Raw genomic sequence first — 25,294 nt, forward strand, 5'->3', positions numbered from 1 at the left:
ACACCGGTTCCAAGACCTGGGGCTCAGTGAGAGACAAACGTTCGACGCTCGGCCCCGAAGTCTGTGGAACTGGCGAACGAACCTTGGAAGATGTACTCGGAGCCGATGACATGGGCTCCGACATCCTCGACCCCTTCGAAGACTTAGAAGCCTGGTCCAACTTGTCCAAGGCTTCTTGAAAAGCAGGCTTAAGAAGCCCCCTATCAATAAGTTTCCTGCGTCTATCTGTCATGACCCTCCCACTGAAGGAATGGCAAATGGAGCAATCCTCTTGCAAGTGGAGAGGGCCAAGACAGTAGACGCAGGAGGTGTGTTTGTCAGTGATGGACATTTTCTGTCCACACTGGCACCTTTTGAACCCACTTTTAGCTTTTTCAGACACACTAAGTGAGGTAAAAAAAATATATATATAAAAGAGAGTTAGAAGTTAGAAGGAGGTAGGCCCCAAAGGGAAACCTATAGAAATAAACTAACAAAATAACTAGTTACACACACACACACACACACACACACACACACACTATTTTAAATAAAATACAATTATTCACAACAAAAAACTATAACTTTTAGGACTAAAAGAAGCAAAAAACAAATACTATCTTATCTGTCAATTCTGAAACTCTGGTCTGAGCTCTCTGACGCGATGTGACCTGTTGCAGCGGCAAACTAGATCTGAGTAATGGCAGGGAGGATTGTGGGATAAAGCCTGGTCTCGAGCTTCTCTTAGATGCAGAGCTTTGCTATGCGGCCGACTCGGAGCCGAGGATCGGCTCCGAACCCGTGTGTAAAAACAAAGGCGAGATGAACACTCCACATGGAACGTTATGGTAAGAACATAACTTCTTTTTTATGGCTTTGCCCAGATTTCATACTCTGAGGTTGAGGGGTACGAGTCTATGGCAGAGAAAATTATTGCAGTCTAATGAAAATATTCATGAGCAGTTGGTTGCCTGAACAAACTGTGAGTGTAAGAGGACCACATTTTCTATCAGATAATTGCATTGCCTTCAGAAAACAAAATGGCATAAAGTATTTGACTTCAGTAGCCCATCAACCAACTAACGATTAATGGGCAGAGAAATATGTACTGGCTTTCTAATGATAAGAAAAGTTGTGTGTCCAATTAAAAAAAAAACAACAGTACTAAGGATTATCAAGTACAGAAGTGTCATACATGCAGCTACAAATGAGTTATTTGCCATACTGCTTCTAGAAAGAATATAGACATCATAATTAAACTTACTGAGGCCCAGTATTCACAGATATGTCACTGTTAAACAGTTACAAATTATGCATAAAAGACCCTTGTGAAGTTTTAGTTCAGGCCACCATGTTTGGTAGCAGACCATATTGTTACATGAACTACGCCTTTGCAGATGCAAGTGAAAGTTTCTGGAGAGAATATGCTGATCAAATCAGACATGCTAACAAACCTTATAGACTAGATCTGTTAGTCAGGTGGCTGAGTATCAAAGACCAGCAGCTTATGCTATAATTACAGATGGGCCACATCATGAGAAAAAATAGATATTTAACAGCATGGCAAGAGAAAGAAATCCCAAGCAATACTCAAGATGGATGGAAAAACTTGACCAAAGACTGAAATCAGCACCAACCAATATCAGTCCTCCCAGAATAATGGAAAGCCAAAGCCAGGGTTCCCAAGAAATACCAAGCTGAGGGTCCAGCAGAAGAAACCAAAAGTCCAGTTGAAGTTGAAGTCATCATTTTTCAGATTTGTTTTAGAACCTTCAAGTGTAGGACAGTTGAAAGTTGAAGCTTTATGTATAGAGTGTAGCTGAGAGAAACTGCAAGGTTGCTGTTCTGAGTGCCATAGAGGCATTGAGAGCTTGCAAGGATGCTAGCCTGAGCACAATAAATAACCAAATGATATGCAAAAATTCTACTCTAAACTTTGTAGAAAAAACAAAGAATAAATGTGTGTGTGTGTGTGTGTGTGTGTACATTCTAAATTTTCATTCAATAACTGAATGCAATAATGCTATAAATGAATATTTGGTAGAAATAATGCTGCATAACTATGCTAATTGTTCTTCTTTACATAGTTTCACAACAACTGAGATTAATCTGTGTAGTAAAATTGAAAATATGTGTTTAGCTTTTCTAAAGTGTTATCTTTCCTTGGGATTAAATGTAAAAGTGAGGGAAGTATCTTTGCAGCTAAAGAGCAACTGAATTGTTGAAGTAAATCTATGTGAGCATTACTTTGTAACTAACCAGCAAGTAAAGCAAAACATGGACAAAGGTCTTGGCTCTCTATGCTTAATAAGTAATGTGTGCTGTGCAACTTGGGAGAAATATACAAGAGCACATACACACACACACACACACACACACACACACACACACACACACACACACACACACCTCTTACAGAAGTGGTTATCATGCATGAAAATCTGCAGTAACCTGCTGCATGTATGACATTGTTTTTAGAATATTATAACATTTCACTGCTTTTATCAGTATTGTTTCACATTAGTGCATTTTTTACTGAATGCATACTTTATATAGTATGCTATAAAAGCTTCATGCATGTTACAGTACTGTTGTTTCAGCTTAATAAATATATAAAGGAAATAATGAGATCTGATGTTATCTTTTCTGCCCACCTATACCTTTTGGTTGCTTGATCCGATTAAATCTTATGCAGGCAAACTCAGAATCTTTAAGCTCCAAAGCACTGGTTCTTCTCCCATAATGCCTTCCCTATCTAAGACTCAAATCTCGTTTGCCGCTTCCAGTGTCAGCCGCGTTCTGCTGAAGCACTGCTTCAGATATGTGTTTTATAGATAATTTCAAATCATTGTTGTATTTTTCTCTCACTGTCTTTAGCAGTATTATTAGTCAGTTGTACCTTTTAATGGGTAGTTTTGCCTTCTTTTGTTTTTTTCCCTGTCAGGCTCATTACCACTCAACCTTTTGGTAGGCTTTCTTTTTCCTTCTAAACTTCTAAACCTACCCTTTTATTTCAGGAAGAGCTTTCCTCTACTAAATATATATATATATATATATATATATATATATATATATATATTTTTTTTTTTTTTTTTAATCATAACACTTTAAAGAGTTTTTTTTTTCCTTTGTGTGACTTTTGTCTCTTTTCTTACTGAAGTTTTTTTGTGTGCTGTGACTTTACTTGTTTTCCATGGACAAGACCTCAGGTTTTAGGAAATATGTGGCATGTGGACATAAACTGCCACCCAATATATGTATGATAAGCGTATTTATTACTTTGGTCCTGATCATCTTAATGTGGACTGACAAGTATATGCAGCCTTCGGGTCGCAGGCCTTTGCCAGGCCAAATCAGTTTTAAAATGTCTGCTCCCAGCTACTTCAGCAATGGATACCCCTTCTTTTGTGCCCTTCTCCCCTTCCAAGAGAGTTGAGAGAAAAATGGATAAAAGAGAGAGATAGGAAAGAAAAGGAAAAATGTGAGGAAAAGGAGAAACTGAAAGAAAAGGATAGAAAAAGACACTGTAGACACTTTGTACCAACCTTCGAGGATCAGACAGATCCAAAAACTCCAAGGTCCTCAGCTCCTCCAGCATTTTCAAAAGCATAGGAAATAGTCCCGCACTGGCTCCAGTTTCCCTCCTTGTCAATCCTTACCTCAGATCTGACCTTTCTTGATTCTGTAGATGTGCTGAGCCATTTTTTATCAGTGGCTCTGGATTCAAGTCAGATTCACTCAACCGTTATGGCTGTCATACAGAAACCTGAGTTCTGTCCAGAGCTTTCTACCCACTGGGTCCAGGCTTCTCCATTTTGGAACCAAGAGATCCCTTTATAGATACCTTGATCCAGTAAGCCTTCCTCCTTGGTAATCCTGAGGTCAGTAGGGTCTACCAAAAGTACTGAAGGAAGCAGACTTTGACTAGCTCATAAGAACTTTTTTGAAGACCCAGATGGACCTGGGCATCATTTCTTCCCCCTCCCCACCAAGAAGGTTGAGGGACCTGTCCCCTTGCCACCCACTGTTTCCTTTCCTCACCAGACCCACATTTTGGAACTGGTGCTTTAAGCCACGTTTGCCCATCATGAGCTGAATTATTTGGCACATTTGATGAGGCTTCAAAGGGATTTGACATCCGAGGCCTTTAAGTTGCTGGCTTCTCAACCTTTGTCAGAGCCTCATAAGACCTTACAGACTCAACTATCCACCATGCAATCCATTTCAGCTGTTTCCATGCATCGTATCCTGAATGTGATAGATGGTAAAGCTCATGCTGCAGGTATAGGCATTACCACTCACCATCATGCCTAGATGCACCTTTGAAATTTCAATGACCGCTTCAAGGCATCCTTTTTAAATGCTGTCTTCAATGTAAGCATTTTGTTTGGTTCTGTTTCTAAAGTAAAAGATAAAGATGATAAAACATTATAAGCCGTGGGAGTACATTTCTCTACTCCTCAGAGGACCTTTTCCAGGAGTCGGGGGGAGTCAAGAGAAAGAAGTTCTTCCTTATAGTGCAAAAATTTACCCAAGACAGATTCCAGAAAAAGTACCTCCAGAGGCAGTAGGGGTAACTTCAGTAGACACTGCACCAAGGCAGGGTTGTCTGCAATTTCAGGGTTTCATCAGTTATTTCTCAGGCAAGCCCTTCCAGCACTCCTGAAAGCTTGCCCAACTGCTACACTGTGGAGGCATTTGAGGAGTGCTTGACCATCCAGTCAGAAGCTTGGCAGGCCATCACATCAGACGCTTGGGTGTTGGGAGTCATTTCCATGGGCTATTTTATTCCTTTCCACTCCTTTCCAAATTTAAAGCAAAAGCACCTCCCAAATATTCCACCCCCCAGCAGAGGGAAGCAACACTGGAAGTACAAATGTTCCTAGCAAACTGAGTTATCCAAGAAGTTCTACCAGACCAGTTAGGATCTGGGGTCTACTCAAGATTCTTTTTGGTGCCAAAGAAAGCAGAGTCCTCAGACCCACATTGGACATAAGCTTGTTAACTTTATTTGTGAAACAGACCAAATTCTGGATGGCAACTGTTTGGTCCATTCTGCTTCTACATCTGTTGAAGAAGCATGATTGGATGTGCTAGTGGACCTCAAGAACACTTGATATCACAATCACATAACAATAGAGATGGTTCCTGCACTTTAGCCTGGGTGCCAGCCATTTCCAATTTCAGGCACTGTAGTTTTGCATGGTAGTGCCTGGCTCATACTTCAGGGTTTTTGGGGATTTCCATACCTGGATGACTGACTTCTCATAACAAAGTCAAAAACGTAATTGATCCAGGCAAGGGGCTCTTTACTCCAGCTGTGCTTGTCCTTGGGCATCACAGTCAATCTCTAGAAATTCAAGTTGGAATCTGTACAGAATCTAAAATTTATCAGATGCCATCTGAACACCTCAAAAGTAATTGCAAAAGTACCTTCCATGAGATTGTTGTCTTTACAAATTTAAGCCAATCAAGTTTTGTTGCATCCCAGGCCACCTGCTTGTCACATCCTACATCTTCTTGGCCATATGGCTACAGCTATCTGCCTTGTTCCTGTAGCCAGAAAATTATGAGGGTTCTATAGCAGAGACTGTTTGTTGAATGGTCCATCTACTGCCATCTGATGAACTTTCTGGTTCTTCTTATCAACGTTTGTTGCCACTATGTCCGTTGGTAAATGACATCCACTCATGTTTCTTCAGGTTGTCCCTTTATTCTCCTCCTACCCAAAGCTATGGTAACCACACGTGCTTCCCGCCTGAGGTGTGTGGGGGCAGACAAAGGAAAAACAGTCCTCCCAATTATACCCCCCACTTGCAGACCCACTTGCACATCAGTGTTTTGTAGATGAGAGCAATCCTCCTTGTGTTGCCTTCCATGAATGCTTCTTCCATGACTTTCTCAGGTGTGATGATCTCAACAAACACTGACAACACTGCAGTGGTATGGTACTTAAACAGGGGGAAACCCGATCATACCCCATGTGTTGAGACTCTGTGAGGATTTGTCAATAAGAGATATCCTCATAGTCCTTTCAGATAGTAGTGCACATCCTAGGGAAATCTAGCATTCTAGTGGAAAACCTAAGCAGGCGCATTTTGATGACTCACTAGAGGTCCTTCAACCCAACAGTCATGGCATTCATTTTCCAAATCTGGGACCACCTTCTTTGCCCTAATGCTTCCAGAGGGACAGTCACTGAGGGATGGTCCCCTGCATGCTTGGCCTCCATGTTTCTGGTATGCCTACCCTTTAACTCCCTTGATGACCACGTTTCTGCAGAAAGCTGCCCATTGCAGAATGACAGTGATCCTCAATGCCCCCTTCTGGCTCAGACAAATTTGTTTTCCCTTCCTGTAGAATTATCTTCTTTACCTGTCTTGGGTTCTACACCCAGCTCCAAATCTGATCTCCCATCCTTCCGGTAATCCTCGCCCAAATCTGAAGTCCTTCATATTAACCACTTAGATTCTCCAGTTTCAGTAAATGCCAGGGATCCCAGGCTTACTAAACAAGTAGTGCATATCCTCTCCTTGTTTCAAAAGTCCTCTACTAGAAAAGTTTCATCCAGCCAGCAAATGGAAGCATTCTTCTGTCTTGGTCACTGGATCCTTTTCTGCTCCCCTACAGACTATTCTGGATTTTTTTAGGACTCTGTCAATCATGACTTGGTTATTCTGCCATTAAGGTTCAGAAGGCAGCTATTTATAATTTTCACAGTGGTCAAAATCATACCCATTTGTACCTCTGTGGTTATCCAAGGCCTTTTTGAAGGGTGCCTTTTTGCTTAGGGTTCCAGTAAGGAATCCAGTCCGTCCATGGGATCTGCCCTTGCTTCTTCATTCCTTGGCCAAACCACCCTTTGAAGCAGCAGTTACACAGGATCTCAAGTTCTTATCTTGGAACACTCTTTTTCTAATAGCTGTTATCTCAGCTAGAAGAGTTTCTGAGCTGCAAAGTTTATCCTACAACCATCCCTAGCTTATCTTTCACCAAAATAATGTATCATTGACAACAGACCTATCTGCTTTTACCTAAGGTAGCCTTGGAGTCTGATTTGAATCAAATAACTGAATTACCTGTTTTTTTTCCCCTAAATTCAGCAACAAATGAGACTATATGTTTGATTTCTTGAATGTTTGTCACCAATCCTATTTAGATAGACAAAATATATTAGGAAATTATACCAATTTTTTTGTGTCCTTTTCCAGAGTCAAATTTGGGGAGCCGGTTTCGAAAGTTACCTTGTCCAGATGGCTTTCTGATTGCATTTCTTTTGTTTACTCATCAAAACGTATCTCTCTACTCTTTAAACTAGAAGCCATTTTAAAAGAGCAATAGCTATTTCTATGGCCTTTAATGGTCATACTTCAATGGATGATATACATACAGCAGACACTTGGGCCTCTACTCATACCTTTGTCACTCATTACAGGTTGGCTATTCAGTCTAGATCCAGCACAACCTTTGAATCCACCATATTGGGAAATGTTCTCCCCCAGAACCTCCCAGTTGTCTGGCTGGGGTTCTGTTTCAAAGGTTAAGGCAGACAGAAAAGACAGCATTTGATTTGAAAGTTATGTAACATAACAATAGCTCCACTCCATGTTGTCTTCTGCCCATCACATCCGTCCCCCTCGCTAACTTCCAAATTGACACTGATATTTCTGCTCCAGGTAAACTTTGCAGACCTGTCTGAAGTCTGACTCTAGGACCATTGTCAGTCCATTATTTCATGCTAAGTTGGCACATTTTTTACAATGAGGGAGTTTTTTTTCTCAGGTAGAATTTAGACATTGTGGTAGAGGACGTAGAGCTTTGGAGCTTAAAGACTCTGAGATTGTCAGCATCGGATCTGATCAGATTCGATAACCCAAAGGTTGAGATGGAAAGAAGATAACACAGATCTGTTGTCACAGTAAGTACATTGTTTCTGTTCAGTAATTCCATTGTATATGTATGTATGCATTTCATTTATTAATTTATTTGCTTGCAGCTTTCCCAGCTTTGCCTCTCTGATAAAACAATTTTTATTGCCCAAAAGACCTGTCTGTTAATGGCAGCAGCTGCCAGTCTGGAGCTAGGAAGGACAACCTCAGCATCTTCTGACCAAGTAAGTCTAGTACATATCTTCTAAAAAACTACAGCATTATGTACATATACAGTACCAGAAATTGTTTAATGCATTTTTTTTAGTGTGCTTGGTTCATTATTTGTTCAATTAATGAGTAGAGGCCCACGTTGAAAATCATTCACCTGATTTATTGATGACTGCTTCTGTTGAACCAGCCTGATACTGCATCAGCACATTATAACATTGATCTAGCTTAAAACAGTGGCCTGGGCACCAAGTGACAGGTGGTAGTGGTTAAGGGGATGTGTGACAGATAGTCATCGAAGTAAAGTAACCGTCTGTGGCTCAGCATGTAGCACACTCAGCTTTGGTGGGATAAGGATCTGAAGGCTGTGGGTTCTGGCCTTGTACCATCTTCTGAGACACATGTTTCAGGAGTACCAACAGAAGAGAGATTGTTGCACATCTGAAATGCTGTATATATGATGTTAATCTGTGGTTTCAGCTAACTGAATTAGAGGTAAATCACTAGAAAGTTTATGACCCCACTTTTAGTTTTAATGAAAATAAATGGTGTTTTGCTTTAAAACATAAGAAACAAAATACATTTGTATATAGCAGTTACACTATCTGTACATTGGTTTTCTAAACTACTAGTGATAGCAATTAGAGCAGGACAAACCAGACTTCCCTATCTTCAGTAACAATCTCCATTTCTTTCTCTAGGATCCCCAGGTGTTCCAAGGTAAACTGAGAAATACATTTATATCAGCATGTCCATGATCTGCCCTATAGCCTGTTCCCAGTTAGTCTTGACTAGTATAACTTCTGTGATAGGTGTGAACCACCACAGTTGGCTGTCTACTTTCCACCTGGGTGTAGAAGATCTCTGAAATCATCCTGAATAAACAAGCTCCTCTGCCAGGGAGACTGATCTCAGGTACCCTGAACAGGAACCTTGTTTCTCCCACTTGTATATGTGAACTGATCTTTTGGGTCAGTAATTAAAATGCATGAGCATAGACAAGGATGTGGATCTCAGTTAAATGGTTAATTGAGGGATCTGATGTTGTCAGCCTTCATTTTATCTTTATATTCAGTGCAGCTCGAACAGAGGTTCTTAAAGTAAATATTCCACAGTGAAAATGCTCCACAAAAGCGTTCGACTCAATGAGCAATGAAATATTTATTGATGTAAAAAGATAAAAATCCGGTTAAACGCTTTCATCTGATACTACCAGACTTCCTCAGAACCAGATGAATGACTTCCTATCCTTAGTTTAAATAACATTTTTGGCGCCAAAAATTCTTTTGAACTCTTAAAGAAACATAGGTATGTTGAATACATAAAAATAATGCACTGTATAAACATATGTCCATGTATGATGAATCACATTTCTTCAAGTTTGCCATTATAGACCAGGTAGAATTAATGGCCTATGGTGGTAATTGGAAGGCATTATTAGCTATGAAAGAGACCAAATGGCAGATTATGACGGACGCCACCAGGTTACCTGGCATCAATGAATATATTAGTATTAAACCATTTCTAATTATGACATAGCTTATTTTTTGATACATGCCCTTTGATTTTTAGAATATAGTATTTATGATATATTTTTACCATGGCATTTCAATATAGTTTTTAGATACAGTTTATCGATAGCAACAAATGCATTTATTGTATTTATCTATTGCATTTATTGATTATTAATTTTTCATTTTTGAGATATATGTACATATGTGCATGGTTTTATCAAATATTATTCATATTATTCATTGTATTTTTTATTTATAGTGGTGATATTAGATTATTTGAAGTTGTATGTTGAATAAGTGTGATTTGGGTTTTGTATATTCTGATACCTCCCCAGATTATCCCTCTGAGGAGGTTCCTCAGAAATCAGTCACCGAAGACACAAATTTCGATGAGGGGGAAGGATCCCCACAGTCACCCCCTGAAGATGTCTCATTTTGAGAAATCTTGGAAATTTTAAAACAGAGGGGTGGCTGGAAGTCCCAAAACCCTTCCTCTGAGGAATCTGTTTACCTGCAAGCTTTTGGCATCCACCTGTCTACTTCTTGTGTGACTCTGCACACTGATGAACTCATTCAGTTGATTTCACAGCATGCGTAGAAGGCTGCAGACACCATTGAGCCCATCCCCAAAAGACCAGATAAGATACAATCCACTCCTGAGGAAAACCAATTTTGGGCAAAGGGGTTAGCTGTAGATGCTATGGTCATAGAGGCCACCACTAAAAAGGAACTTGCAGAGGAGAGTTCCTCTGTCCATCCTCCTAACAAGGAGTCTCATGCTATGTACAGATTTAGGAAGTTCCTTGACCTTCATCATAAGGTCCTTGAATTTTATGGCACACTTCACCAGACACGAACGGGATTAGATTAAGGAGTTGTCAGGCACCCTGGCAGGAGCTGTAGTTGAGGGACCCAAGAGAAAGTGGCTTCCCAGTTGGCCACCCTGGAGTCTGTGTCCAGTTTGTCTATGAGGCTGTTCGCTTGTACAGCCAAAGGGACATCTAGAGCAGCAGGTACAGGGGTAGCCATAAGGAGACATGCTTGGATGTGCCTATATGATTTTGCAGAACTATTCAAGGCTTCTTTCATCAATGCTCCCTTTGATGGAACATCCTTGTTTGGCCTGAAAGTGAAAGAGACTTTATCCAGGTGTGAGAAGAATGATAAGACCCTTTCTGCTGTGGCCGTACATTTTTTCCACCCCCCCCCCCGAGATCATTTTTTAGGAACCAGAGGAGTGGCAGAAAAATGGGGTTCAACAAATCCCAAGGGCCTTTCCAAGACACATGTGGAGGGAGTTCCCCAGCAGGGGGGAAACCAAAACATAAGATGCTGCCCTCGTGGCAGAGGTGGTCCGCAAAACCAGGACTTCAGGGATTCCTTCCCAGGCAAGCCCTTTCAGCATTCCTGAAGGGAAGCCCGATTGCCTTCCTCTGGAGGCATTTGGAGGATTCTTATTCTTTTACCTAAACACTTGGCTAAACTTAACAAAAGTTTCCTGGGTACAGTGGATCATATCCAGAGGCTATATCATTCCCTTCTCTCATCCTCCCCCAATTCACAAGAAAATCCCCGATGTCCCACCCAATCAGAGGGATAAAGCAGTGCAAGAAATCCAGAAATTGCTGGACAAAACAGTCATCCAACAAGTCCTGCTAGACCAAGAAGGATTTGGAACCTACTCAAGATTCTTTTTAGTGCCAAACAAGACAGGGGACTGGAGACCAATTTTGGATCTCAGTGTACTGTATAAATTTGTTCGGCAAACAAAGTTCTTGAGGTCATGGTACATTCTATTCTCCCCTTTCTGAAGAAAGATGACTGGATGTGCTCAATACACCTTCAGGATGTATATTACCATGTAAAAATGGACAAACTCTCCAGAAAGTTCCTTCGCTCCCGGCTGGGAGACAGTCATTACCAGTTCAGAGTACTGCTATCTGAATTCACCACAGCCCCCCGGGTGTTCACCAAATACATGGTAGTAGTAGCAGCTCACTTGAGACAGTAAGGATTCCAAGTGTTTCCGTACTTGGACGATTGGTTCATAACCACTTCTACCAAGTATCAGTTAATAGTAGCCAGAGACTACACCCTCAACATCTGAACATCTGTGCCCATCTGGGGATTATGGTAAATCTAGAAAAGTCACATTTAACCCTGACACTAAATTTAGAATTCATAAGGGCAATACTGAATATTCAAACAATGATAGCATCTTTTCCTTCAAAATAACATCAGAGAATTGTGGTTCAGGTTCAAAAGTTAATTCACAGAAAGAAGGTTCTGGCATGATTAGTCTTGCAAGCTCTAGAATCCATGGCAGATTCTACAACTCTTGTGCCATTAGCCAGGTTACATATGAGAATATTTTAATGGCTACTAGCCTCCCAGTGGTGTATCCTTCACCACCCGCTGTCAGACCAAGTACTGATCACCAATCATTGCAAAATGGATCTTTTTTGGTGGATATATATCAAACAAATTCTTCATGGCTGTCCATTTGTTTTTCCTGGAGCCCACAGCCATAGTGAACACAGACACCTCCCAGATGGGGTAGGGGGGCATTATTTGGGAAGATAGTCCAAGGCACTTGGTCCCCATTAGAGGCCAACTTGCACATCAGTGTCCTGGAGATAAGAGTGGTGCTTCTTATGTTGCAGGCCTTTCAGACAGCTCTTCCTTAGGGGACTATTGCAGTTCAAATGGACAATATGTCAGTGGTTTGGTACATCAACAAGCAGGGAGGAATCAAGTCTTACCCCCTTTGTTGAGAAGCCCTCAGAGTGTGGCAGTGGGCGACCTCATCCAACTGCTTTCTAATAGCAATGCATATTCCGGGGAGTTCCAATCTCATTACAGACAAGCTGAGCAGGTGCATCCTTCAGCCTCACGAGTGGTCTCAATCTTGAAGTGCTGAAAATGATATTCCATTATTGTGGTCAACCTTACTGTGACCTGTTCACATCTCCCCTAAAGAAGTGCAGCAATTACTTTGCCCTGATTTCCCCCTCTGGGAAAGTCACCCAGAGATTCTATCCATCCACGATTGCCCCCCCCCCCAGTCTCCTGTATGCCTTTCACCCCGATACCTCTAATTCCAAAATTTTTACAGAAAGCACACAGGCTGAAGAGCACAGTGATCCTCATTGCACGTTTTTGGCCTCGACAGATTTGGTTCCCCTTTCTTTGGCTTTATCTGATTTGACAACCTTGAATTTTGGACCCAGTGCCAGATCTTCAGTCCCATCCAGACAGCTGTGTTCACTCAAACATCTTGAACCTCAAGCTGACTGCATGGCTCTTCCAATTTCATTAATTGCCACGTGCCCTAATATTTCCTCTCCAGTACGCCATATCCTTTTGTCGGCTCATAAACCTTCCACTCGAAAACTGTACTGCAGTAAGTGGAAGAGATTTACCATTTGGGCCCATGAAAAATGAATTGATCCTTTTTTCGCTTCCATAGAACATGTCTTAGACTTTTTAGCCTCTCTGTACAATGATGGAGCTTTTTCCTCCACCATTAAACTACAGTTGGCTGCCATCTCTAACATTCATGATGGTTTGGAAGAACATTCTTTAGCCTCTCACAGACTTTGTAAATCATTCCCAAGAGGCACACTTTTGTTAAAACCCCCGTTCAAAGATCCGACTCCTCCTTGGGACCTGAACTTAGCACTACAGACAGTAATACAGTCCCCCTTTGAACCCTATGCAGAATGCGATCTGAAGTTTTTATCTTGGAAGACACTCTTTGGTAGCCATTACTTCCACCAGAAGGATTTCATCTGAACCTCCTTTCCTAGTTTTACCATAAGGATAGGGTATCTTTATGAACAAACCCTTCCTTTCTACCCAAGGTAATATCAGTGGCTAATATTAACCAGATGATTAGTTTACCAGTCTTCTTCCCAAATCATTGTAACAAAGGAGAATAAACCCTACATTTGCTAGATGTCCGTAGGCAACTACATTTCTGTCTTCACAGAATGAAAAACATAAGACAATCAAGTCAACTGTTTGTTTCCTTTTTCAGTGCAAAGTTGGACAAGGCAAGTCAGCAAGATTACCCTCTTTAAGTGGCTGAAAAACTGCATTACATTAATTTATGATAAGAATAAATTAACCTTGCCTAAACCTGTCAAAGCACATTCTACAAGGTCTATAGCCACTTCAGTGATCTTCCAATCTAGAGCTTCAATGGATGACATATGTACAGCAGCTACTTGGGCTTCTCCCCATACCTTTATTACTCATTACAAACTGGACTTGGTCTCTAGGGCAAGATCATCCTTTGGCTCGATGGTGCTCAGGAATATCCTTCCGTGAGTCCACCCAAGATTTTAGGTAGCTGGGGACTGTGTCCCATTTGTCAAGGATAAAATGAAGATTAACAACATCAGATAAAGAAGTTATTTACTCACTATACCATTCCATCTGTGTTGTCTGTCTTCATTTATCCTTGACTTCCCACTCTTCTCTCCTCTGACCTTTAAAGATTTTTTGGTAGAGTGGATCATATATCCTTGAATTATTATGACTATTCAAGCGTAGTAGAGAAGGCTTCCATCTGGCTTACTTTCTATTTGTATATAGATCTATCTATATCTATCTATCTATCTATATATATATATATATATATATATATATATATATATATATATATATATATCCATATATTTATGTGTGTGTGTGTGTGTGTGTGTGTGTGTGTGTGTGTGTATATATATATATATATATATGTTTTCATATGTTTGTATTCTTTCTACAAACTCGATCTGAGGTAATCGAGAGAGAGGGATTGTAGGTAGAGGTGAAGCACAAGAGTTTTTGGCTGGCGTGCGCTGTAGTAATGGCCGAGTCAGTTCCAATGTCAGAACCGAACCCATCTGTCAAGGATAAATGATGATAGACAACACAGATGGAAAGTTATGGTGAGTACATAACTTCTTTTTTCATCCTATGACTCAGCACTCCATTCACTACCACAGTTTGGAACAATACTTGTAGAACTGCCTGCACTACATCTGTCCACTGGTCAGGCTCTTTCTTCCCTATTATCTCACTCACAAACAAGACCCAAAGATACCTAAGCAGCTCCTCTAGCTGAGGTGTCTGTTCCCTCATCACCTGCAGAGAGGAGTGCACTAATTTCTGGGAAAGAACTATGACTTCTACTTTAGAGATGCTGATTTTCATCCTAGATGTTTCACTCGGCTATTACATCCCTCAACAGGAATTGTATTTCTTCCAGATTTTTACATATTAATTTATTTGCATTTGTTAACCAACTAATGGTCTAGAGTTGATCGAAAGACCATTTTAAGTCACAACCCAAGCCAAAAAACATATACGTACATACTGTATACCAGTTACATTATTGCATTCTACATAGTTAAGACGTTGGCAAATAAAAATTATATTAAAAGAGCTTATGCAGCAGATCTATGTATAAAGAATATTATGCGAAAGGCAGGTTTGTAACAAAAGATGAAGTGACAATGGTATACAGAAAGTTTTATTTACAAACAAATATGTACAGTGATCTACTGCAGGTGCTCACCTCCCATTAACTCATGGCTCACCTGCTTGCTGAGGTTTGCTCATTACAGCAAGTGCCCAACCTCCCAGCAACTTGATTATACTACAGCCATACATATGCTACTCAAAGCCCTAACCTTAGTCTCAAATCCTACTCCCTAACCCTAACCCTGAAACTCCCATTTGCCCTCCAACTTTAATCCCAAATCTCACACCTAAACCTATGATTTTCAATCACTCTGTAAATGTAATCTCAAATATAACTCCCTAAACCCTAAACTCCTATTACTTCTTAACCCTAATCCCAAGTCTTGTTAGTTAACTATAACCCTAAAACCAAAGATATAGCTAGGATGGGGAAAAGGGGCAGCTACCCCACTCACAAAGTATTGAGAAGTGCAATTGCCAGATCCAGATTGTTCTTCAGTGAATATCGACATTTATACCATTATTGCATTTGCAGTCTTAACTAAAATGCTGTAACTCTCCATGTGTAGTATAAACTGTGGCAGCACTTGCTATAAATGTGGTAAGCAGTTTACTGTAGTTTTCAAGGAGAGAAGAGTTTTTTGTTTTGCTTCTTAAATCAGAGTCGTTGAGTTTTCTTTTTCTTGCTCAACGTAAAGCTGAGGGGTGCATCAGATCAGGGCATGGATAAAAAAATAGCTAGCTACATCTCTGTCTAAAACTCACAGTTGCTCCCTAACTTCAATCCCAAGCCTTGCTTCCTAAACCTATAAATTTCAATCTCTCCCCAGAATAATCCCAAACTTCACTTCTTAATCCGAAAACTCCTGTTCATTCCCTAACCCCAATCCCAGTCCCCACTTCATAACCCTAATACCCCCAGTCACTGTCTAACTGTAATCTGAAACCTCGCTCCCCTGACTCAAAACTCCCATTTGGTCCCTAACCATAAAGCCCTCTCTCACTTTCCATAGCTGTTATATTTGTCTTGTTCAAACCTGAATAAATGTTTGGCAACTTACACAAGCTTCCTTGTGAGAAGCTGACTTCAAGACTGTGGTCTGCAACCAGCCAATTCTTGAGCAACTGAAGTGCAGCCTGTTTACATACATTTACAAAATGTAGAAATCAATATGCATATAGAGACAGAGAGCAGTACCAGTGTTTACTTTAATGTAGGAGGTAGTCTAAGCTGAGGTATATGGAATGCACTTTTAATGTTAAACTAAGTATGCAGAGCTGTGAGAGTTAAGCGTAAGTATTATGTTTTTTATGCTATTGACAAAATAAAAAGTGTATAGCCATGATGTGTAAAACGCATGAAAGTGCAGGATCATTGTGAGATCTTTAAGAAGAGTTCTGATTGTAGATAGTTGTTGCACTTTTTTTTAACTCATTCACTCCAATGGAGCTCAGGAAGTTTGCACTGTAACTTCCAATGGGCCTTTTGACAGAATCAAATTATGTCTTCACATTTCAAACAAATATTCACATCTCTGGAATCATAAGGGTTATGAAAGTAGTATTAATGGAAACTCTTCAGCACAAACTATTTTTATAGTGGTAGTAATCTGTACTTTCTAGGCCTTAAACCAAATGTTTTAAGTCACAGTAAACATAGTAGCTATTACATTTGTAATATTTTGTAAACAACTTACAATATCTCAGGAACCACTTAAGTTACATACATACTATCTGTAGTATTTTGTTCATCTACCTGATTGTACACATTATGATATTATTTCGCATACAGTGGCTTTGTTGTAGGGAGGCATGTTGGCAGCTTAGACTGACTGTTACTACTAGACAGGGCTTAATGATCATGTCTCTAGTAAACCTTTTTTTTAAAAACAAAGCTTCTAAGTTTTAAATTTGGGAACATGTATGTGAAATAACATCATAATGTGTACAATGCATATGCCTTATTTTATTTTTGTGTGTTTATTAATATTGATTATTTAATGTTAAGTTGTCAATCTCGCCTTCATTCTTGCTGGATGGGTTCGGAGCCGATCCTCGGATCCGACTCGGCACTTGCTTAGCTTGAGAACTCCTTTTACCAGCTCGAGGCAACCCTATATCCCATGATGCAAGGCGGGACTACCTCAGATCTCGTTTGCCGCTTTGCGAAGAGGTCTCCTTTTTTGCCAGCTGAGGTAAGTTTGAGTTTTTCAAACAGCTTAAGTCAGGGTTTATCTTCCCCTTTTCCTATTTTTTAGTGTGTAATGACCATACAATCACCCTATTCCCCTTATAGTTAAAAAATTTTTACTTTTTATAAAAAGTTTAAAAATTTTCAGTTAGGCCTAGGCCTCCCTTATTAATCCCTATCTGTGTGTCTGTGTTTGTGGGATTAATTGTGAGACTGTTTTGGGGTGTGTGTGTGAGTATTTTTGTTACTCTTTTTCTTAGACTATGTCTAAGGAGCTAAAAGTCTCGGGCTTCAAGAAGTGTGACTCGTGCTGTCAGAAAATGTCTCTGACAGACGGTCACACTTCTTGTGTTTACTGCCTGGGGCCTTTACACCTGCAGGACTCCTGTGCTTTGTGTCACTCTTTTAGCCAGTGAGTCCTGCAGGAAAGGAGGAATAAATTAATCCTCCGTGGCTTGCTAAAGCCGGAAGGTTCACCCACTAAACCTGGGTCCAGTAAACCTTCCAAGCCATCTAAAGGTCAGGCTACAGCTTCCAAGCCTTCCCCGGTGGCTCCGACTCCTTCGGAGTCGAAATCGGCTCCGGCCGGAGCCGATCTTTCTTCTTCTCAGGTAGGGTCGGTTCCGATCAGTTCCGACACCCAATCTGCTGTTGCCTTGTCGGCTCCGGCTGGAGTCGACACATTATCCAGTATCGGAGCCGAGAAGCCTTCAGCTCCATCTGGAACCCATAGGACGTCGGCTCCGATGACTTCATCCAAGAAGAGATCTCGGTCCCCTTCTTTGGAATCTATCCACTCAGCTCCGGGGTCTCCTCTTTTGTCAGAGCGGAGTCATCGGAGCCGATCTTCGAGATCTTCCAGGCTGTCTGACCACGATTTAGAGAGGGTGGTAAGCAGGCTGTTAAAGTCGCAGGCACTGGCCCAAATGCTCCATAGCCCGTCTCAGCAGACTTCGGCTATTGCTTCACCCCTTGAACTTCCTCCTCCGACTCCCCACCAGAGTTCGGAGCCGGAGCTTCTCAGGACAGCGACTGTGTCGGCGCCGGAACCGATACATCCTTTTTCGGCTCCGTCGTCTTCGGCTCCGATCTCCTCCTTGAGACCTTCCTTGGAGGGATCCGGTCGTCGAGTTTCCCTTGTCGGCTCCGAGGGGGCTAGTGGCATCGGACCCTTGTCCGACCCCGCTCTCCCTCTCGGGGCTTTGGCTTTGGTAAGCTCGGCACCGACATCAGCCTCGGAGCCTTCCCTCTCAGTGGAGCCGGGAATTCCTATTTCCTCGGAACGGGAATATTCCGGTCTCCCGGGGAGAGGAGCCTTTGAGGTGATGAGGAGTGTCCTGGCACCTCAGCCAGGTCAACGGTCCATCCCTCTAGCTCCTCCCTCTTCGGTGCCTGTAGACGCCTCTTGCCAGCCTCTTGCTCTCAGGCCCAGGGATCCATCGCCCCAGGTTTCCCCATTGGGAATATCTTCCTCTTCCGAGGTTTCTCCTGACCCTGCAGGGGAACCCCCTAAGAAGAGGACGTGCAAGAGGAAACACACAGACTCCCCTGAGTCTACTACATCTGATACCGACTTAGATGAGTCGGAGGGTTCCCCACGATCCCCCTCTGAGGATGTCTCCTTTTCAGACATCCTTGAGCTCCTCAAACAGAGGGGGAATTGGCCCTCCATTGACCCCTCCGAGGATGAGTCGGTATACCTGGAGGCTTTTGGATCCTGACCCTCCACCTCCTGGGTGTCTCCGCCTTTCGACCCACTTATGCAGGTAGTGGCTCGGAAGGCGTGGGCAGCTCCAGATTCTGTGGAACCTGTCCCCAGGAGACCATCCAAATTTATTACGGCCCCTACAGACAAGCAGTTTCTTTCCAAGGGCGTCTCTGTGGATGCTATGGTGGTGGCGGCAGGCACTAAGAAGGAACTGCGGATCCTTCAGTACCTGTCCATCCTCCTAACAAAGATTCTAGGACCATGGACAGGTATGGAAAGTGGATGTTTTCTTCAGCGACCTTTGCTATGCGTTCGCTGAACTACCTTTGTCACTTCACTAGGCTTCAAAGAGATATTCTCAAGGAACTAGGTGAAGTGGTCCAGGATCCTTCTGCTGCTGGAGCTCAAGAAAAGATTGCCTCACAGCTAGCAATCCTGAATTCCTTAACCAACTCCTCCATGCGGCTCATATCCTATGCAGCCGATGGAGCAAGCAGGGCCGCAGGCACAGGAGTGGCTCTTAGACGTCAAGCCTGGATGCGGCTTTGTAATTTTGCGGACCCCTTTAAGGCGTCCTTCACCAATACCAACTTTGACAGTTCGGCTTTGTTCGGACCTCAGGTGAAGGAAACCTTGACCAGGTGTGAGCAGGACGGTAAAACTCTTTCTGCCGTTGGAGTCCATTTTTCCACCCCTTCTAGACCCTATCCCAAGGGTCAGAAGGGAGGGAAGATGTGGTTCCGCAAAGCCCAAGGAGCTGCACCGGACACACGTGGTCAGTTTACCCCCAGAGGCAGAGGGGGTAACAATAATAGACGCCACCCTAGAGGCAGGGGGGGTCCTCAGAACCAGGGCAACAGGGAGTCTCTTCCTGAGAAGCCCTTTCAGCACCCCTGAGGTGTTGCCCGACTGTCCACCCTTGGAGGCAGTCGGGGGAAGGATTTCGCTGTACCCAGTAGCCTGGCATTCCCTTTCACAAGATATGTGGGTACAGTCGATCATATCCGAGGGTTACAAAATCCCCTTGAAGGTATCCGTACCTCAACAATCCCTTCCAGACATCTCACCCGGTCAAAGGGATTTGGCAGAACAGGAGGTTTCAAAGCTCCTAGAAAAAGAGCCGTCCAGACTGTTCCGCAGACCAAGTAGGATCCGGCGTTTACTCGAGATTCTTTTGGTCCCCAAAAGGACGGGAGATTGGAGACCAATATTAGACCTGAGCAGTCTAAACAGATTTGTCAAGAAGGCAAGATTCCGGATGGTCACGCTTCAGTCCATTCTGCCCTTTCTGGGCAAGGACAACTGGATGTGCTCTATAGACCTTCAGGACGCGTACTATCACATAAAGATTCACAGGCGCTCCAGAAGGTTTCTCCGCTTTCGGCTAGGGACCAGTCATTACCAATTCAGAGCCCTGCCCTTTGGCCTCACTTCAGCCCCCAGAGTGTTTACCAAATGCATGGCAGTGGTCACAGCTCATCTGAGACGTCAAGGATTCCAGGTGTTTCCTTATTTAGACGACTGGCTCCTCTCCGCCACCACCAGGTGTCAGCTTCTTCAGACCAGAGACTACACTCTGCAGCTATGCAGGAGTTTGGGAATTTCAGTGAATTTCGAAAAATCTTCTCTGCGGCCTTGCCAATCTATCACCTTTATAGGTGCAGAATTAAACACCGTCAAAATGTTAGCCAGACTAACAGATCAAAGAATTCTGGACATCCAAAAATACGTTCGGATTTTATTGCAGAGCAGCAAAGTCAAAGCCAGATTGATACTAAAGGTTCTAGGTCTTATGGCTGCGGCCATTGTTCTTCTACCACTGGCTCGCTTCCACATACGTCTTCTGCAGTGGATGTTATTCACTCAGTGGTCGTTCCACAGTCTTCCGATGAGGCACGAAATCTTAGTCACACAATCGTGCAGGACTTATCTGAACTGGTGGATATCTTCCCCTCTTCTTCATCAGGGCCGACCTTTTGTTCCCCCTCCTCCGGTTGCCACAGTTACTACGGATGCCTCTCTGATTGGGTGGGGGGGGCATTATCAGGGCAGGATGGTCCACGGGACGTGGCAACCCATAGAATACCATCTTCACATAAATGTCCTGGAGATGAGAGCGGTGCTTTTAACGTTGCAAGCCCTCAACGACTTTCTTCCCGCGGGGACTATTGCAGTACAAACGGACAACATGTCCGTGGTCTGGTACATCAACAAGCAGGGCGGGACCAGGTCCTATCCGTTGTGTCAAGAAGCTCTCAGACTTTGGCAATGGGCAATCTCCTCTCATCAGTTTCTGATAGCAACGCACATCCCCGGCAGGTCCAACCTCTTGGCGGACAGGCTGAGCAGATCCATTCTCATGCCACACGAGTGGTCTCTCAATCAATCTGTAGTGGACCAGATTTTTTCTGAAGTGGGGCACACCTTGTTGCGATCTTTTTGCTACACCCCAAAACAACAAGTGCCCCGATTTTTTCACCCTCTTTCCCCTACCAGGCCAACCCCTGAGAGACTCTCTAACCCAGGATTGGCCCCGGGGACTTCTGTACGCTTTTCCTCCTTTCCCTTGATTCCACAAGTCATTCAGAAAGCCACCATTTTGAGGGCCAAGTTGATTCTCATTGCCCCTTACTGGCCTCGACAAATTTGGTTTCCGTCTCTGCATCGTCACCTCCTGGTGCACCCCTGGCATCTGGACCCAGTTCCGGATCTTTTGATCCACCAGTCGGGTCAACAGCACCGGGCCATTCATTCTCTCAACCTCACTGCTTGGTTGCTCCACTTCCTTCCCTGGCCAGGCTTCCTATGATCTCTGATCCGGTCAGAGATATCTTAGTGGCTTCTTTGAAGTCGTCCACCAGAACCGTTTATGCTAGCAAGTGGCGACGTTTTTCCATTTGGGCAAATTCCAGAAATATTGATCCCTTTACTGCTCCTGTGCATTCTGTTTTAGATTTCCTGGCTGAAGTTTTTCAGTCAGGATCTTCTTCATCTACAGTAAAAGTTCAACTGGCTGCTATTTCCAAGTATCATGTTGGCTTGCAAGATCATAACATTATGTCACATAGACTATGCAAGGCCTTTCTGAGAGGAGTGTTTCTCCTAAAGCCGCCAATAAAACATCCTCCTCCACAATGGGATCTAAATTTAATGTTAGCATCCTTAATGTTACCACCCTTCGAACCGTCTGCTTCATGTTCATTGAAATTATTGACCTGGAAAACTATATTTTTACTGGCTGTCACTTCAGCAAGAAGGGTTTCCGAGATTCAAGCTCTCTGCATCCGTTCCCCTTACTTGGTTTTTCACAAGGACAGGGTATCCTTAAGAACGAACCCGTCCTTTCTCCCCAAAGTTGTTTCTCAAACTAATATTAATCAATCCATCGATCTACCAGTCTTTTTCCCAAATTATTCTGACAGAGCTGAACAAAAGCTTCATTTTTGGATGTCCATCGTCAGCTCAGGTACTATTTGCATAGAACGAAACAATTCAGGAAATCGGACCAATTATTTGTCTCCTATGCAGAAAACAGGAAAGGTCTCCCAGTGTCTAAAGTGACCTTATCCAGATGGTTGTCTTCCACCATTTCTTATGTGTATTCACTCAGAGGCAAGCAACTACCTTCTAAACCGAAAGCACACTCAACCAGGAGTCTATCCACTTCTGCAGCCTTTCAGGATAGACTACCCATTGATACCATTTGTGCAGCAGCTACTTGGGCCACTCCTCATACCTTTGTCTCTCATTACAAGTTAGATTTGGCCTCCAGAGACAGGGCCAGTTTTGGTTCCACAGTTCTCAAGAGTCTGTTCCATTGAGCCACCCGGGATACAGGTGCTAGGGACGCGGTCCCATCCAGCAAGAATGAAGGCGAGATTGACAACTTAACATTTAGAAGTTATCTACCTACCATAACGTTCCATGTTAGTTGTCTTCTCTCGCCTTCTTTCTTGTGTCCCTCCCTCCTTCCCCCTGGCCTGGACAGATCTTGAAGAGTTCCTCTTCTCAGGTTGTTTCCTCCTGAGCCTTCATTAGAGGACTCCTTTATTATGAACTTGGTTTTCCTAAGATATATTAGGTTAGTCCTTAGCAGGGTAGGTTAGCTACCAAACGAGATCTGAGGTAGTCCCGCCTTGCATCATGGGATATAGGGTTGCCTCGAGCTGGTAAAAGGAGTTCTCAAGCTAAGCAAGTGCCGAGTCGGAGCCGAGGATCGGCTCCGAACCCATTCAGCAAGAAAGAAGGCGAGAGAAGACAACTAACATGGAACGTTATGGTAGGTACATAACTTCTAATTCTCCTTGTAGTATGTATTTTAAGTGAATTGTTTATAGGTATCTGGATTATGGATTTCCTATCTCTTTAAAACTTTTTTTCTAAAGTCCTTTTTTATAGGGACTTTTCATTTCAAACATGTTTTGGTGCCTTTTTTGTAGGAAGGTATTTAAAGTGTGTTGGGTGTTTTGGATCTTATCCACTTTGAAAAAGTCCTACATTGTAGCAGGATGAAAGCGCTTGTGTTACTGTGCATTAAATACTCTTTTCTTCTACAAGCTGCAGTGTCACTGTGTGCCCTAATCACTTTCTCTTGGTTTTTGGTATTGGTTTCAGTGGTTTTTCCTTGGTTAATAGTTAATATCCACTTACCTGCACTAGACAGAGGTCAAATATTAATACAGTTGCATTTGCCATTGTATAAGCTTTAAGATGAAATCTTTTAAAACCCGTGTACACAGCATGGTTTTGGAATTATTGATGCAAATATTAACAAGCAATATTTGACGCCTAGAGGTGTCATTAGGAGTTAACTATAGATGCACCTGGAGGCATCACTCAGATGTAATGAGTTAAGAAAATTGTTATTAATTTAACATATTTGCAATATATATAAAGAAAGGAAGAAATTTAACATCACATATTATTATACGATTATAGGAATACACTGAGTCATCAAGGTAATCTTATACAATTAACACATTGATTCTTGGTATTTCAGTAGCAACATTTCAAGATTATCCCAACCACTAAAAGTCTTATTCTGATCAGTTCTTTTTCAGTTTTGCATAATATTGCTGTTAAGTTTAAAAAATTTTTTAATGTAGAACTGAGTTTGATTTCCAATTTTTTGTAATAGCTTTTCTAGCAACTACCAAGAGAGCACAAAACATTTTTTGCAGGAGCTGTAACATTCATTAGTATTACTGATGTAGTTAAAGAACAATTATCGGACCATAACCCCTTAAAAAAGAAACTCTTGTCTTCCCAGTATAAATTAAATTTTTCACAATCCATAAACATGTGTATCCAATCAGCTTTTGCATCTTTACAACATCTCCAACAAACTGAAGAAATCATTTTACTAAACTTAGAGATTTTATAGGGAGTAACAAACATTCTATGTATATATTTCCACATAAGCTTTCCAGTATAAACTTGAAGAAGTTTGACTAACTGATTTAAGTAACAATGGTTTATTTTTACCATCTATTGAATAACTCAATCCACTACTATCAAAAAGTTCCAGAATTTTGCATCAAAATTATTATTATTCTTTATAATTAACTTATATAACTTGTCAAGCTTCCTTAGTAGGTCAGTCTACCTTTGATAATAGCATCCATATATTTATATAATGGGGAAGTAGTGTTCAATTTATCTTCACTCATATTATTCACAAATTCATTTTTTTACTGATAGATAATACTAACTGGTTAGCAGATTCATTCAACTTATACTCTTTCATTAAATATTCTGGGGACTTAGCTTTTCCTTTTCAAAGCAATCAGACCATAATACTAGACCATTCTATTTTAGTAAATTCATTTTAACATTATTCTGATTTTCCTTAAATCTAGAGGTGTGAGCAGTGGCATAGCGCACAAATTTCCATTTTGAAATTAATGGAGTTTTAAAAACATATTTCATAACTGTTTTAAGAATTGATTTCATATTTGTAGACTCTAATGATTGAAATGAATTTCATTCTATAGTAAATTTTATTAACAAGACGAACGGATTATTACATCTTTCTAATGTATCATATTTAATAAACTTATAAGAATTTAGTATAATCTGCTCCTACATGGATTTCCTTTGACTACTGTACATTGAGTCTACCCAGAGTATAATAGCATTAAAACTTGCAGCAAAAGAATGAGATTCTACATCTGGGAAGCTAATACCACCATGCTCCCATAACCTTATATGTTTTTTTAAGCAATTCTTGGCTTTTTAGGATACTATAAGAATGAAGTTAATATTTTTTTTACATTTTCTTTAAAAGTTTTGTCAGATATCAAAACTATTGAATGCAATATATATATATATA

At 41.7% G+C, this 25,294-nt stretch overlaps 1 protein-coding gene across 2 annotated transcripts in view; it reads left to right on the plus strand.

Moving 5' to 3' along the window:
• The window catches only part of TEX11 (testis expressed 11), a 1,293,291-nt gene that overhangs the window by 104,651 nt on the left and 1,163,346 nt on the right, over positions 1 to 25,294 (plus strand). For both annotated transcript variants that reach the window (XM_044057409.1, XM_044057411.1), the window contains exon 2: positions 7,976 to 8,092. In XM_044057409.1, coding sequence (XP_043913344.1) covers positions 8,036 to 8,092 — 57 coding nt within the window. In that variant the 5' untranslated portion in view covers positions 7,976 to 8,035. The remainder of the gene's footprint in view (positions 1 to 7,975; positions 8,093 to 25,294) is intronic.

Source organism: Protopterus annectens, chromosome 15.part0, assembly GCF_019279795.1.
Source record: "Protopterus annectens isolate FY-2018-M chromosome 15.part0, PAN1.0, whole genome shotgun sequence".
Lineage (NCBI taxonomy): Eukaryota > Metazoa > Chordata > Ceratodontiformes > Protopteridae > Protopterus > Protopterus annectens.